The sequence below is a fragment of the Phacochoerus africanus genome, chromosome 6, assembly GCF_016906955.1.
Source record: "Phacochoerus africanus isolate WHEZ1 chromosome 6, ROS_Pafr_v1, whole genome shotgun sequence".
Classification (NCBI taxonomy): Eukaryota; Metazoa; Chordata; class Mammalia; order Artiodactyla; family Suidae; genus Phacochoerus; species Phacochoerus africanus.
The window spans coordinates 49167362-49185104 of NC_062549.1; the positions used below are offsets into that span (position 1 = coordinate 49167362).

Sequence of the window (17743 nt, forward strand, 5' to 3'; positions counted from 1 at the left end):
GATACATGTTGATCTTCATAGAATTTAACTCTAAAATGCTATTTCTAAATAACCACCTAGCATATTCTTACAAATATATGCAAAACTCCATTGTCATACTTCATTCTAGACTGAACCACTGAAGATTTTAAGACATTTTCAAAGAAAGAAGACAAAATTTAGATCCATTTTGGTTTATTTTACTATTGTCATCAATAGTCAAACAGAAAAATTCATTGATATCCTCTACCTTAAGTTGTATGTTTATGAAGGAATTCTCTTTTGTCTTTTTGAAATTATCAGAGTACAAATTGATATTTTTAATTCTGTTTTAATTTTTTTTTGTTTGTTTTTTTGGTTTTTTTTTTTTTTTTTTTTTTTTTGCTTTTTAGGGCCACACCCATGGCATAGGGATGGCATATGGAGGTTCCCAGGCTAGGGGTCTAATCAGAGCTGTAGTCTCTGGCCTGTGCCACAGCTACAGCGACGCCAGATCTGAGCTGCACCTTCAACCTACACCACAGTTCACAGCAATGCCGGATCCTTAACCCACCGAGAGAGGCCAGCGATCAAACCCACAACCTCATCGGTTTCTAGTCAGATTCGTTTCCATTGCAACATGATGGGAACTCCAATTCTGTTTCATTTTTAAGAATGCTTCTGAAGAATGAGATTTTGTATGATTATTTGGGTATGAAAAAAAGTTGGCCCTATATCTCTTTATTTAAATTAACAGAGACAAGTAGTCTTGATTCTGGAGTAGAAAAAGGAAACAGAGTGGATGAAGAAATGCCTGGATCATATGAAATCAACCTTGGAGTGACTTTTTATTCAGTTTGAGTTCCATATCTAGCAAAATTAAAGTATATCATTTCAGAATTTTCAGTATCATTTATTTGTTCACACAGAGAGAATTTAAGAAATTATTGTTTACTATTACATGGATGATGGTAGTCTCTCATGGATATGACTTTTGATAAAGTATAAAAATATTTTGGATAAATCCCATTTATATTCATTATATTATTTTGTATTTTTTAAACTCAATATTTGTTATGTTTATATAACAAAATTTGTTGTACAGCCATCATCACAACCCAATTTCACAACATTTCCCTCCCCAAAACCCAGCCCATTCCTACCCACCAAACCTGTCTCCTTTGGTAACCATGCAATGTCTGTGAGTCAGTTTCTGTTCTGCAAAGAAATTCATTGTATCCTTTTTTGATTCCACATATAGGTGATAGCATATGATTATGATTTTGTGTCTCACTGATTAATTTCACTTAGCATCATAATTTCTAGGTCCATCTATGTTGCTGCAAATGCCATTATTTTATTCCTTCTTTATGCCTGAGTAATATTCCACTGTGTATATGTACCACATCTTCTTTATCCATTCTTCTGTCAATGGACATTTAGGTTGCTTCCATGTCTTAGCTATTGAAAACAGTGCTGCAATGAACATTGGAGTACATGTGTCTCTGCAAGTCGAGGCTTTCTCTGGATAGATGCCCAGGAGTGGGATTGCTGGAACAAATGGTAGTTCTCTTTTTAGTATTCTGAGGAATCTCCATACTGTTTTCCACAGTGGTTGCACCAATTGACAATCCCACCAACAGTGTACTAGGGTTCCTTTTTCTCCACACCCTCTCCAGCATTTACTGTTTATAAACTTTTTGATGGCCATTCTGGCTCATATGGGTTTTGATTTGCATTTCTCTAATAATTAGTGATATTGAACATCTTTTCATGTATATTTTGCCATCTGTACGTCTTCTTTGGAGAATTGTCTGTTTATATCTTCTGCCCATTTTTTGATGAGGTTTTTTTTTTTTTTTTGGTATTGAGCTGCTGGAGATTAATTCTGTGTCAGATTAATTCTGTGTCAGTTGTTTCATTTGCAAATATTATCCCCCATCCCGTGAACTGTCTTTTCATTTTTCTTAGGGTTTCCTTTGCTGTGCAAAACATTTTAGGTTTAATTAAGTCCCATTTTTTTATTTTTGTTTTTATTGTCATTACTCTAGGAGGTTGATCGGAGAAGATATTGCTATGGTTTATATCAGAGTGTTCAGCCCCCATGTTTTTCTCTAATAGTTTTGTACTATCTGGTCTTATATTTAGGTCTCTAATCCATTTTGAGTTTATTTTTGTATATGGTGTTAGGGAGTGTTCTCATTTCATTCTTTTACATGTAGCTGTCCAGTTTTCCCAGCATCACTTATTGAAGGGACCATTTCTTCTCTGTTTCATATTCTTGCCTCATTTGTCATAGATGAGTTGACTGACCATAAGTGCATTGGTTTAATTTTGGGCTTTCTATGCTATTAAACCAATCTATATTTTTGTTTTTGTGCCAGCACCATACTGTTTTGATGACTGTTGCTTTGTAGTATAGTCTGAAGTCCAGGAGCCTGATGCCTCCAGCTCCATTTTTCTTTTTCAGGATGGCTTTGGTTATTCTGGGTCTTTTGTGCTTCCAAACAAACTTTAAAATATTTTGTTCTAGTTCTGTGAAAAATGCCATTGGTAATTTGATAGGGATTCCATTTAATCTGTAGTTTGCCTTGGGTAGTATAGTCATTTTGACAATATTGATTCTTGCAATCCAAGAGCATGGTATGTCTTTCCACCTGTTTGTGTCATCTTTGATTTCTTTCATCAGCATCTTATAATTTTCAGAGTATAGGTCTTTGGTCTCTTTAGGTAGGTTTCTTCCTAAGTATTTTATCTTTTTGATGTGATGGTAAATGGGGCTGTTTCCCTAATTTCTCTTTCTGACCTTTTATTGTTAGTATATAGAGATGCAGTTGATTAATATGCATTAATGTTATAGCCTGCAACATTACCAAATTTATTGATGAGCTCTAAAAGTTTTCTGGTAGTGTCTTTATGATTTTACAGGTATAGTATTATGTCATCTGCAAACTGTGATATATTTATTTCTTCCTTTCCAATTTGGATTCCTTTTATTTCTTTTCCTTCTCTGATTCCCATGGATTTCTTTTTCTTCTCTGATTTCTGTGGCTCTATTCATTATTTTAAAGCATTGATTTATAATACTTTTCTCTAAGAATCATCAATTTAAAGTCATAATTCTTTCTCAGAGCTCTATTAGTGATATATCAGAAGAAAAAAACTATAAATTTATTTATAATGGCCTTTAACATTTGTTGACACTTTTGAACAAATTTTCAAAATTTTTCCATTATAATACCTAAATTTTAAACCCCACAAACTTGCACAGTGTTCCATCTGAATACATTAATATACTTTTCAATGAACCTGTAAGCTTATTTTTTCAGGAGAAGAAAATCAGTGGGATGAGCTTTTTTGTTCATGTTGAAATATATCGGAAATTAAAATGAGAACTAATATTTATGACAAAGACTCAGATTTTTATAAGGCAGTGGAATATATTGTTTATATATAATAATGTAATGTACTAAATAATATCATGGTTAAATATCATTAGATGATTTTATTCACACTTAATTCCACTAGATATGTATCAAAGCTGACACAGAACATAACCTGAAGGTCCAAGCCTATGTTGAATTTTTTCAAAGAGTGTTAAATAATCCCAAATTATAATTTGGCATTATGTGATGGTGTATAGAGGGAAAAATTGCTTTTATCCTGACAATTCATACCAATTATATTCCTCTTGGAGAGTATAATAAAATTCACATTTCATTAATATTTTCTTGAAATGAGATCTCAGTGAATCTTACGTACCTCACTTATAAGTGCTCAAAAAATTATTGGTAGATAAATGGATCTATAAGTGAATATAACAAGGGATGAAGGAAAATTATATTCACATTAAGAATTTGAGTGAAAACCCCTAGATGATAAGAATGACAGGTGGATTAATATAAGAATGCTGAATCAAGGGCATTGCTAGCAATAACGTGGTAGAAACTGTACTAAACTATGAATCAAAGAACATTAGTTTGAGTTTCAACTCTGTAACATTCAAAAAGAGCAAATGTGACTAAAACATTTCCTTTGAATAATATGATGCCCAATGCTTTTTTATTGACTGAATCAAATTACCATATATACTAAATCTATAGTTGGACGTCATCATGAAGTATGTTATAGTAGGCAATATAAAAGGTAGTTGAGATATTTTAGTGAAATAAGATTAAAAAATATAAATTTATAATAACAAAACACTACATACATAAAGAATGGGTATTGTTGCATTAACAGTGTTATAACTACATCTTGGAGAACAAACTTGGCTTCTGAGTATGTAGGAACCTTTTTTAAACCATATGAACAGTGTGATCCCATTGTCCCTAGGATTTTAAATTATTCCTAGGTTAAAAAACTTTAAAAACTTATTTTAAATTATTATTTATACCATGTAAAATGCTATTTATTGTAAGATACATCATTATTTAATCTATCATTGAGGGAAAACCCCTTCCCAGTATACTTTGACATGGTATTGATTGTAAGGTGCATCCTTATATTAGAGATGTGAAACGTGAAAAAACGTGTATCTTAGAATCCATGAAATTAGGTATTTGATGATTTCTCTGTGAAAGGTTTTATTTATAGTCAAGTGCAGGAACCATATAATATAAATGACTATTATAAATCCCACTGAAGTATTTACTTGAAAGAAGAGATTAGGAGATTTTGAGTGCAATCTCAACCCCATTAACTATGTTACATTCACCACAGAATTTTCTGTGATAAAGGAATATTCTAAAACATGGCACAAATTAACCTATCCACAAAACATAAACAGACTCCCAGAAATAGAGAACTGACTTGTGGTTGCTAAGAGGAGGTGGGATGGAGGGGGATGGATGGGGAGTTAGGAGTTAGTAGATACAAACTATTACATTTGAAATAGATAAGCAGAAGTCCTACTTATAGCACAGAGAACTATATCCAGTCTCTTGGGATATAATGTGATGGAAGATAATATGAGAAAATGAATGTGTGTGTGTGTGTGGTGTGTATGACTAGGTCACTATGATGGGTCAGTATTACTGGGTCACTATGCTCTACAGAAAAATGGTCACAATACTGTAAATCAACTACATTTTAAAATTTTTTGAACATAAAAAGACCTTAGAAGCAGATATTTCCATCAAAAATATGAAAGAAAATATACTTAATTTTTGTAGACCAGTACACTCCTCCTACTTGTCTTCTTCAGAAAGAGGCCTTGCTACTTTTATTTCAGCTCAGTACTTCTCCATGCAGTGTCCTCATCTTCTATGTGATATTGATCTATGATAAAGGCCTGAACAGTGTGTTTCATTTTCTGGTTAAAATCTGCCTTCTGGCTTAGTTATTGGGAAACATCCTGAAACAATCTTTTTCTCCTTACTACATGAACACTGAAGATGGAGGAAGTGCTAATATTTCACATATGTACTTATATGAGGTATCTAGGAATCCCACAGCAGTGTAGAGAAAGGATTCTCCATAGACCGGAAACAGGAAAATGTCCAGAAAAGACTGGAAAACTTTTTTTTTTGTCTTTTTGCCTTTTCTTGGGGCGCTTCCACAGCATGTGGAGGTTCCAGGCTAGGGGTCTAATTGGAGCTGTAGCCACTGGCCTATGCCAGAGCCACAGCAACGTGGGGTTTGACCCATATCTGCAACTTACACCACAGCTCACGACAGCGCCGGATCCTTGACCCACTGAGGCCAGGGATTGAACCCATAACCTCATGGTTCCTAGTCGGATTCGTTAACCACTGTGCCACGACAGGAACTCCTGGAAAACTTTTTTTCTCTGATTTGAGCCTAATGCTTAATCCCAAGATAAAACATTTGTGTTTACCTCACAAATCTGTGTTAGCGAAGCACACACATGTTAACAGATGTTTAGTGAAGGCAGGGGTGGGAGGAAGAAAAGATGATCCAACATATTTAATATGTGTAGAGGAAAAGAGCAGTGACTTTTGAAATCAAAAAGAACTGGTTATAGGTCTACTGATGACTTGATGTCCTCCCAAATAGGGACAATGAAAACTCTCTGCTGGGTTTGTTATGATTAAATAATATAATGCATAGAGAATTATGTCTGCCCTCAAATAGGCACTATCACTGTGAACGCCTAATGATTACTCTCATTCTAGTTTTGTCAATCTTTTTGAATATCTGGGCATAAATTTGTTTGATTCTTAGAACATGTAGACAATAATGGGTGATCCAAAGTAGGGATGGTCACAATTTGTTCCTTAGAGATGTAGTGTTTCTGTAAAGGGATGAGATCCTGAGAGTTTGACTCTTGGCAACCTTTGTCTTTGTTTATCTATCTGTATACAAGGACTCTAGTCAAGCCTGCTTTAGAATCTATACTCATATACTCATCGATGATTCCACACTCATATCCTCATCAATGATTCCACTTTGATGTTTAGCAGGCATCTGAATTTAAAATACCTGAAACCACCCTAACTTACCTTTCCCTGCTTCCTTATCTCCCTGAATGACAACTTTATTCTTCTAGATGTTCAGGACCCAAATTCTTTTTTGTTTGTTTGTTTTGCCTTTGAGGCCACATCTGAAACATATGGAAGTTCCCATGCAAGGGGTCGAATCAGAGCTACAGCTGCCACTCTACACCACCACCACAGCAGTGCAAGATCTGTTCCACGTCTACAACCTACACCACAGCTCATGGCAACACTATATCCCCAACCCACTGAGTGAGGCCAGGGATTGAACCTGCATCCTCATGGATACTAGTCAGATTCTTTTCCGCTGCTCCCCATTGGGAGCTCACAGGACCCAGATTCTTGAGTTATGCTGAACTTTGCTCTCTCACATCTTGTGTTCAATCCATTAGCAAAGTTTTTGGATTTTTCCTTCAAAATAATATTCCAACCCTTTGAATTATCAACAGCTCTACAGTATTCACTCTAGCCCAAGGATTACTAAAGTAACATCCTAACTGCTTCTACTTTACCTCCTTCAATCAAGTTATCTCACAGCAGCAGTGTGTTCCTTTCAAAAGTAAGCCATAACTTGAAACTCCTCTGCCCCAAAACTACATTGGCTTTACATCTCTCTTAGAGGAAAATAAAAGGTTTTGCCCATTATATGATTTATGGAATCATAGGTTCTGGTTTCCAGTATGACCTTCTCTCTCCTTTGCTAACTCAGTTCTAGTCACCCTAGCCTCACTGTGGGACAAGCACTCCAGGCTTGTGCCTGCCACAGAAACTCTTGATGGCTAGTTACTCTCCTAAGATGTTACACTCCCCAAAATTACGTATGCCGCTCCTCACTTCTTTCTGGTCTCTGCTCAAACATCAGCTTATCAGAGAGGACCTCTCTATCCACTAATTTAAAATGGTTGACCCACATTCCTAGATAACTCTTCTTTTTTGGCCACATGACCCATGACATGTAGAAATTCCCAAGCCAGGGATCAAACCTGAGCTACAGCAGTGACAATGCAGAATTCTTAACTGCTAGGCCACCAGGGGTCTGTTTTTCTTTTCTGGATAAATTTTTCTTCTTCATTTTATTAATAGATCTTACTGCCTCCCATGATATTGTTATTTGTTAATAAATTGTTTTCTTTCTTGTAATCCCTATGTAGCCTAAAATATAAGATTTATGAGAGCTGGGCATATCTGATTCATTTAAGGTGTATCTCAAGCCCCTACAATAATGCTAGAAATATAGTATGTACTCAATAAGTATTTGTTAAATAAATGAGTAAGTGAATCAAGATTATGCTTATTTCTTCTATATAGGTTGGCAATATCCATTTGAATTGTAACTATGCCTATCTAGCACTTTTAAATCAATTTTATCAGACCAAATAAATACCCGATAACATTCCCCTTTTTAACATATTCAGAAAACAGAATAAATTGTGTCCACTGTCTTTGCATGACTTAAATCCATTCTATAAATAATTAACAGTACACAAATAGCACACAGCAAAGATTTAATGAATGCTAGCTGTTATTTTTTGTATACATAATTGTATTTCCTATGCATGTGTTGTTTTTGTTGTTGATTTATCCTTTTAGGTATTGGAGATACAGTGAAGAAATGAAAACCATGGATCCTGGCTATCCCAAGCCAATCACAGTCTGGAAAGGTATCCCTGAATCTCCTCAAGGAGCCTTTGTGCACAAAGAAAATGGTATGCAACATGTGCATAATGTATTTCATGAGTTTACTAAGTATTTCACTAATCTACTTCACTATGTTACATAGTAGAAGGTAACATACTAGGGATTTTATATTTATATAAACTTTCTAAGATTTATATTTAATATTATAATCAGGATGTTTTTTAACCTCAACCTATTTTAGTTTATAAGAACAAATAAAGGTAATTTTTTAAAATGAAGGGTATAAATAACTTTGAAGTAGCTAACCTGTTTTGTATTAAAATTCATGTAAGATTATATAACAAACACACATGGGACAGAAGCTGATCACAAAGAAGATATGGTGTAAGCGTGGGTTGAGGCACAAAGGTAATAAAACATATTTGAGTTGCTACTCTGAGGAGGTGCTCCAGGTCCTGATCAGGGCCAAAAGCCAATTTTTTGGAGTTTTCTCCATATATCTGGCACCAATTAAGCTATGAATTTATCCTTAACATTATTTGGCCCTTCATAGTTTCTGGGTTCCTTGGTTTATGTTTTCTCAATGCCTTTCTGATTCCTTCCTTTCTTAATAGATTTTCAGTCTCTCTGGTTAGATGTTTGATCTAACACAATTATAATTTTTCATGTATACCTTAGGCCCAGAATATTAGCAAACAAGGAAGGTCCCAGTTCAGTACAGTCAAGCAAGAGTAAATATATGATTGCTTAATAACAAGGAACAGATCAGAGAGTGGTCCACATTCCTTGCTCTCCATCTCAGAATTTGAGATTCTATCAGACTCTTAAGTAGAATTTACCAAGCAATGGTTAACCCCTACTCCCATTTATGCTGGTAAAGCCTGAACTTTTCTCTCCTCATTTATCAATTAGTATGTAGGGAAAAAAAACATAAAATAATAATTCAAAATTAAATTTGTACACTACATTCCAGAACAAAGAAAAGGAAAATGGCATCAAACTGAAATACATAGAAAAAAAAATCCTCTCTAATGATTTATAATAGGAATCAGAAAAAAAAATATGTCATGTGTGTTCACAGTAGTTTGAAAATTCTATAAAATATTAGGCAACAGTAACAAAATATCATTTGCAAGAGCAAAATTAAATACATCTAGGGGGAGGAAAGAGCAAAAAATTTAATGGAGAAACAGAGGGAAATGAAAAATCAACACCATCATTGAAAACAGTGACTGATGATCAGCATATTACCAGAGTTTAAGAAAGCTTTACACCAAGTGCAAACTTGAAGGAATTGAAGCCCAACATGAATGAACATCAATTAGAAAAGGCAAACCAAACAGTGTTTTGACCATTGCTATATGCAATTTATACTATATTCTGTGTAATCACTGTCCCACAAGTAAAACACTGTAGCCAGATGCTAAGTCAAAGAGAAACATGATGCCTTGATCGTAGCACTGGCTGGAATCACAGTTTTTGTGTATGTGTATTGGTTCAGAGAATTAAACGACCAAGTTAAGGTATAATCTGTATGTGACAAAAGCAGAAATCTATAAGAGAGGACCGATTGAGAGAAAAAGGAAATCTATAAGAAAATGAAGGAAGTTACAGGGCAGTCATATTGAAATCATTAAAATCAGATACATAATATTGCAAAAAGCTTGACAAACCACATGGATACAGATGAAAAAGACAAATAAATGGAAAAAAATGTGAAAAATAATAACATGGAAGGCAGAAAACTGAGATGATCCCCTAAAACTTATACCCATCACCAAGGAAGGAGCTAATGAGGGAGAGGGGATTTCTTGAGGTTAGAATAAATAGAGATCGTTTCAGCCCAGATAAAACTAACTAGCTAACATTTACAGCTAATATCTGAGATTTGATTCAGGTTCTTTTGAAATAAATCATAATTGTATAAAAATAACAAAAATATTGCCGCTTCTTGCCCCATAATTTTTCATATTGTCCACCTGAAAATAATATTAATTTAGTATAAATGCTTTCCTTAAGTTCAGAATTTAATACCTTCTTTTCACCATAGTAAAGAATAATTTTGTAAAATACTGGCGAAGAAATAAAGCATGTTGGAAAAATCAGTGTTTACAAATGAGAAAAAGTTACAGATGAAATTTCAATATATCTATCTTCTGTACCTTAACTGGTCCAGCCTCCTCTTTGATATCCTTCAATATTGAGCCCACTTTTGATCTTTCAGGAATCCTTGAATATCCTTTATGGTACTTTTTCCCTTGCATTCAAAATCTCATATTACAACAATCAATTTATATGCCCATTCATTATCCCCTCTAGTGTAAACTCTTCAACTGCAGTTACATAGTACCATTCAATACATGATAATTGTTGAAATTAATTTTATCCCTTCTATTACTCCTAACGTTATTCCCTAAAGGGGTGATCTCCTATGTGTTTGAAAGCCTTGTTCTGTAGGATAGCAATATTAATCAATCTGGAAGGTCTCAGTCTAAATAGTTATAGCAAATTCTCTACTTTTTATTCTGTATTCAAACCTCATGCTTGTGGTTTCTTACCTTAAACTCAAATTTTACACAACTCTTCCCTTATGTTTGTTATAAAAGAGACATGGTGCAGATTATTAAATAAACACATTGATTTAGATTTAGATTTAGATTTAGACTTAGACTTAGATTTAGATTTAGATTTAGACTTAGACTTAGACTTAGATTTAGATTTAGATTTAGATTTAGATTTAGATTTAGATTTAGATTTAGATTTAGATTTAGATTTAGACTTAGACTTAGACTTAGACTTAGATTTAGATTTAGATTTAGATTTAGATTCAAAGTAATTCCCTATAAGGATAAATCCATGCACATGATACTTGACAGCCGTAAATCAGAATAATAGAGCAATGAAAAGTTTTATCTAATTCTTCACCCTTCTGGGCGTTCCTGTCATGGCTCAGCAGTAATGAACCAGACTGGTATCCTTGAGGATGCAGGTTCAGTCCCTGGCCTCAATCAGTGGGTTAAGGATCCGGCATTGCAATGAGCTGCGGTGGGGTTGCAGATGCAGCTCAGATCCTGCGTTGCTGTGGCTGTGGCATAGGTCGGCAGCTACAGCTCCTACTCTGACCCCTGGCCTGTGAACTTCCATATGCCATGGGTGCAGCCCACCCCCGCAAAAAAACAATTCTTCACCCTTCCACCAAGGTAGGAATTTCTTCCCGGAGATCTCTTCGTGATATTAAAAAATAAATAAATAAATCTCACAAGCTTAAAATTCAGCTATAGAGTTTTGAAAGATATGTTTTTCATATTAAGGTGGAATATGCCTTCCCATTATACCTATTGATACTAATTCTGCCACCTTGACTAATGAAATATGAATATGTGGTGCCATTTATTGAGTTCCCACCATATATAAGTTGTGTTTCATAAATTTGTTACATAATTTATTTGTTCATTGCAAATACCTCTTTACTTCATATATCATTATTTATAAATGAGAAAACCATCAGCTAGTCTAAGTACCTAAAACATGATCATGGCAGTGGTAATATTATATATCTAAGGTATGAAACTAGAGCATTCCAACCTCACCAAAATTCTCTAATACACTGTCTCCAAAGAGGAAAAGTTAAAACATCTTTTCCTCTTGTTATATGATTAAGGTAACTGACAATCTGTCATGCTAGGCTAAATTTTTTGTTTTGTCATACTAGACATGCCTACTTTAGGCTTTTTCATCATCTTCCCAAGTTTCACCACTTAATTTAACAATTTTCTTATTTTCCTCTTTATTTTTAGACCCTGAAAATCGCTGCAGTAATCCAAATGATATTTGACTAAGGCAAAATTAGTAGAATTATATCTTCTTTCCTTTGACAGTATTTTAAGCAATGATGAGTTTTTAACAAATACCTGAAATTGCAATAATCACTTCATTCACCCCCTTTCAAATTGTTTCTACATTAATTGCTGTCAAGCCCAACTTCCTTGGCATTATCCTTAGAAAATTCCACTTTAAGGTTAATACAGAAGTCTCCTTTTAACACTGTTGCATTTGGTTTTACTGATTACACCTCCACATTTAGCCTGTTAAAATAGTTTTGCTTTTGTTGGTGTTTTAATTCTCTACCCCCATTCTCACTCATTGTCTGTTAAAATCTTCAAGTGATTCACACAAATATTTTCACAAGATTCAATGTATTAATTCACATTGATTAAACACTAACTTCTTACCAATGAATATATGAGTGGAAAACAGAGAGAATACATAGTAACTGACAGCAGGGTCATCTACTAAGTTATGACAGTTACTGTGGACAATCACGTGTTACATTTTAGGACTAAGCAATAGAAAAATCATCAGTGAAAACCAATCAAACACAAGAGAAAATGTCTCAGCTAAGACATTACAGCCTCACTGATTTCTTTCTCAGAATTTCTAAAAATTGATAATTTGGGTAAGAAGTCATCTGAAGTTGCTACTCTTAGTAAGCATAATATCTACATGATTATAACATCAGAGCTACTCACAAAAGAAAAAATATGAGTACATAAATGTTTCTTCATGACCCTGACATTTCATACATTATTAAAAAAAAACCCTCTAAACTTAAATTATTAAATGAGATGATCAAATTGCAGAATCAAAGTTTTACTGATTTATGCTGCCAAGATTCCAGGCTATTTCTCTTCTAATACTTCTATTTTCATAATTCTTGCTGACTAGACTTCTTATCTCTAACATATGTATTCAGTAATCATCAATTCTGCCTCTGTACGTGGAGGGCATTAGTATAAAATTTGGCCTACAGACCTGACAAATATGAAAATGGAGAACTTCTGAACTTTTGTATGACACCTGGTAGCTTCATGGTAATTAGCTTTGACTAAAAATTAAAGATGAGGACACTTCCAGCTGTTGGTTTCCAGTGTATAAATATAAGAAGTACAGTCACCTGTTTTGAAGGTCTATTTAATTCTAGATCAATGCCATTATTCAACTATGATCATCTAATGTACTCATATTTGGCAGGCCCTCAACATTTCTTTATCCAAGCTTGTTGAGTAATTACATTGGATTTCATTAGTGTGATCAAATACCAGCTCCCTGTAGAAAAATTTGAATCCACATACACCTGTTTTCACTTGGCAAGTTGTTCTGATTGCAAAACTGCCCTTCAGAACTAAAAGCAACAGCAGACTTCGATGCCATTAAACAGAGTGGTTTCCAGAATGAACTGAAGTGATAGTCCATCTTAGCTGAAATTTTTTGAAAGATGTCAAAGTTTTTTGGTCGTTATTGTTTTAGGGGTGATATCTATCACAACCTATGATGTTTAATAAAAGAGTATTTGTGAAAAGACAAAAATCTCTAAAGGACCTGGTCTTGGAAAGAATCATCAAGAGTCAGGCTCTAAAGCTAGACCAAGATTTAAATTCCTTTTTTCACAAGGACTAAAGCATATTATTTTATCTCTGAGCCTCACTATCTTTGCCTGAAAAATATAGGCAATTAATTCTACCTGACAAAATGTTTATGAAGATTAAAAGATGTCATTTACTAAGCTTTTAGCACAGTTATTCTTCCATAATAAGTGCTCAATAATGTAGGGGGAAAAAACTTCATTAATGATTATTAATTCAAAAAGTAGACATACTATTAAAAATTAGCTCCCAAAATATAGTTTTTTAAATGATTATAGCATTAAAATATTTCTTCTTAATTTCTTAAATTTTATCTCAAAGCAAAAATTAAAGTTAAGTCACAAAGAAACTTGACATGAAAGACCTATAAACAGAAAGGAAAAACTAGACTTATTCCCATGAAAAGCAATAAAAATTTAAAGAATAGTTCTAAAAAAAAAACACACATGTGTAGTTTAATCGTCACAAGTTTACAATTCTATTATCTGCATCCATAATGTTTTAGAACATAGATCATTTGTGTTGCTAAGTTATTTGAGCCTTCCACATACCACCTCCTTCCCTATGAAATGAATGTTAGTTGGAACTATTAAAGAGAGAATTACAGATTTATTTTTACTCTATTAAACCATTACTCTAAAAATATTGTTAATGGCTTTAGAAATTTTATAAAATATAACTAGGAGACAAAAATTTAACCTAAGCTAATAAATAAGAGAGCCAAATAATGAGGACAAAAGAAGAGACAAAATAGGCACTGCCTAGAGCTGAAAAAAAGGTTACTCCACAAAATACAATACCTATTTACTTATTAAAATTCTTAGAGACAAAGAAAATCATCTCTAGTTTCATGATTTAGGATTTCTTATGATTTCTATTCCAAATGACATAAACTTGTCTTAGGAGAAGTACAACTATTTCCAATACTAAAATCATTAGAAATTGCTTTTGAGGTGTTTCATGGAGAAGCCTCCTTACAATATATTGTGCAGTGTCTTCAACAGCATAAAGGCAAACTGGGCTTCCGTTTATAAGCCTGTTTTCAGTATCTTTCAATACAGGTTGATTTTCTCACACTAACATGCAATTATACACCAGCAATCCTATAAGTGAGCAATAGGATAAAGTTCTGTTTGCAAGGTAGACTAGGGATAGATGTATACAGCATGGTCCTTCAGCAACCCTGTACCAATAATATTTCTTTCTCTTTGCTGAGCTTTCCCTAAGCATTTGAGGACATGGTCCCTGGAACACAAAAGCCATATCTAGTTCAAAAGACTGCTGACTTGGGACTAGTGTTTTCTTCCTTAAAAATTGAGTGACTTTAATATACATCTTTTAAGTAGCCTATTTAAATGTCTACATGTATGTTGTACAACTATAAATGTAATTGAGTAATAAAAAATGCTATAAAATAAATTAAAAAATGAAAACTTCTAAAAAATAATAAATAAATAAATAAATGTCTCTATGTATATATACCCTTTTAAAAATAAGTGGTTCCTATGTGTATTTGTTTCCCATCTAGGCTTTACATATTTCTACAAAGGAAAGGAGTATTGGAAATTCAACAACCAGATACTCAAGGTAGAACCTGGATATCCCAGATCCATCCTCAAGGATTTTATGGGCTGTGATGGACCAACAGACAGAGATAAAGAAGGACACAGCCCACCAGATGATGTAGACATTGTCATCAAACTGGACAACACAGCCAGCACTGTGAAAGCCATAGCTATTGTCATTCCCTGCATCTTGGCCTTATGCCTCCTTGTATTGGTTTACACTGTGTTCCAGTTCAAGAGGAAAGGAACACCCCGCCACATACTGTACTGTAAACGCTCTATGCAAGAGTGGGTGTGATGTAGGGTTTTTTCCTTTCTTTCTTTCTAGGAGTTTGTGGTAACTTCAGATTCAAGACAAGAGCTGTTATGCTGTTTCCTAGCTAGGAGCAGGCTTGTGGCAGCCTGATTTGGGGCTGACCTTTCAAACCCAGAGGGTTGCTGGTCCTGCACATAAGTGGAAATGCACTCGTGGGGAAGCTTCCATGATGCACAGTACCTGCCGTTCTTCAGTCCTTTGTCTTTCTTTGTCATTCAGTTCTAGGCCTTTCCTCTGCACGCTCAACGCCCAGTAAAATTTCAGGATTACCTAAAGAAGAGGAAAAAGAAGAAAAGATTCTTCCTAAAGGTTTCTAATATTGTTTCTTTCTGAAGTCTGAGCCCATTTCTGGGGGAGGGGGGAAACAAAACGGAAAACCCACGAATTTTTGCTTTACAGCAAGGAAAAGAAAAAGGTTAAACAAAAAACCTAAAATTGAACTTTCAGGAAAGTGTGAAGACCCAAAACAGCTTTGTCTCCAAAGAAGATAGCTCTTTGACTGCTATGGATAATCTCCTCCACTTCTTTTTGTCGGGTAGGAGACCGGGATACACATGCAGGACTTTAGACTGTTGGGACAGCCATTTTCCAACAAACAAGGGGCCAAAATATCTGCAATATAGTAACAGCCTTAATAATACATCCATTTTTCATTTTATACAGCTGTTCTCAGCTATGTCCTCAATGTTTCATCACATTTATATTAACAACTATATTCAACTAGGATCTTTTAATTGTTTTGAGTGTTTCTAAACCCCTTCCTGCCACCTTATCCCTACATCATTGTGATAATCTCCAGAAGTTGTAATAGGCCATTGCCCCAGGCCTTCCATGGGTCTGTCAGGAATATTCATTATAATTGGAGCAAGAATCAGTATGTCTTTAAAGTGGTTTAAAGTGACAGTTATTTTATAAAGATATGTGACACTAGTAGTAGATTGGTATAACCCTTTGAGAACTATCAAATCAGATTTCAGAGTCTTAGGATCTGGTAAATTATAGGACTGGGCAATGGTTAAAACAGGCACAGGTTCAAGAAGTTCAGGTTTTTAAAACAGATATCCTATAACCCCATGTAATTTTTAAGTGATTTACAGTACTACACAAGTGCATTTATAATGACTAGAAATGATGTTACTTGCCAAAATTTTCTGGCAAATAAAAAGGTATTTTATTAAATATCTTCTAAGAGTGAAATTTTATTTCAGCAACTGATTATAACAGCCTGTCTTCTTTGTTGTTTTTGCTAGACACATTTAATTTCTGTTTTAAAATCCATTGCATGAAAATTCAGTTTGCTATGGTACATGCCTTTAGCATTGCCATCTTAAGAATGAACTAAAATGATGACTCTGAGATTGCATGAATATCCTCCAGTGTATTAGCTATTGCATGTCAACCATAGTTCTCAAAGGGTTCATGTGGCTTCTGGCATTTAGCCATTCAGTTGATCACTGACAGAGCCAAGAGACCACCAAAGCATTTCATTGTTGAGTGTAATTTGTCCTAACAGCAGTATTGTCATTTTCATGTGACCTGCAGAGCAGGTTTGTATCAATATTTTTTTCCTAGAGAAAAGTCAGCAACTGACAGACCTCTTTATTGATTTTTAGGAGCTGCTTCTTGCAGTGAAAGGCTTTACAGCCACTGAGCTGTGAACTTATTAGAGATGGTCAGAAGGAACGCACCCCATGAGTCAGACATTGGCTTTGTGTGAAAGCCAGCTTTTGAGGGGATTAGCTTTTGAAACAATGAACAGCTTGCCTTGAACTTGATTATTAATCTGTTGACTGTCATTAACAACTTAAACATCATCTTCTGTGAAAATTTTCCTTGATGAGTCCTGTTCTATGTCTTTGCCCTTTGACCTTTAACTTGCAAACTGGCACAAACTGAAGGTAATCTGGTGTTGCTTCTCCATTGGAGTGTTAATTGTTCTCTAAAACCTAGTAAGCATGAGCTGTTTCCTTAGAGTGGAGAGAGAATGTTGTTGGTGGATCCTCAATTAGACAATTTTCTCTTTACATGCACACTTTAAAAATGCCCTATAGAAAGAAGTGACTTTTGATTTTACTTTAATATAATTTCAAGTCTAAATTCATCATTTTAGTACAAATATGAAACTATAGGGGGAAAAGAAAAACCTCAAAATACTTGAATGGCCAGTGTGGCTTTTATATAAAGCAGGAATTTTATACTAGTAAAAAAATTTCTTACTCATTTGCTAATAATACACATTTCCAGATGATTTTTAATGAGTGTAAGTATACATTCTTATTTGGAAATGGATAGTTTGGCTGCCTTGAATTTGTATTTATACTCAACATAGCATGATAATTAGAATGCCTTTCAGTTAAACTACATGTTTATGATTTGGTTGGGGAA

At 34.3% G+C, this 17743-nt stretch overlaps 1 protein-coding gene across 1 annotated transcript in view; it reads left to right on the plus strand.

Moving 5' to 3' along the window:
- MMP16 (matrix metallopeptidase 16) overlaps positions 1-17488 on the plus strand; it is a 299878-nt gene extending 282390 nt beyond the window's left edge. The window contains exons 9-10 of the mRNA XM_047783647.1: positions 8007-8122; positions 15006-17488. Of these exons, the coding sequence (XP_047639603.1) occupies positions 8007-8122; positions 15006-15340 (451 nt within the window). The 3' untranslated portion in view covers positions 15341-17488. The remainder of the gene's footprint in view (positions 1-8006; positions 8123-15005) is intronic.
- Positions 17489-17743: the final 255 nt, after the last annotated feature.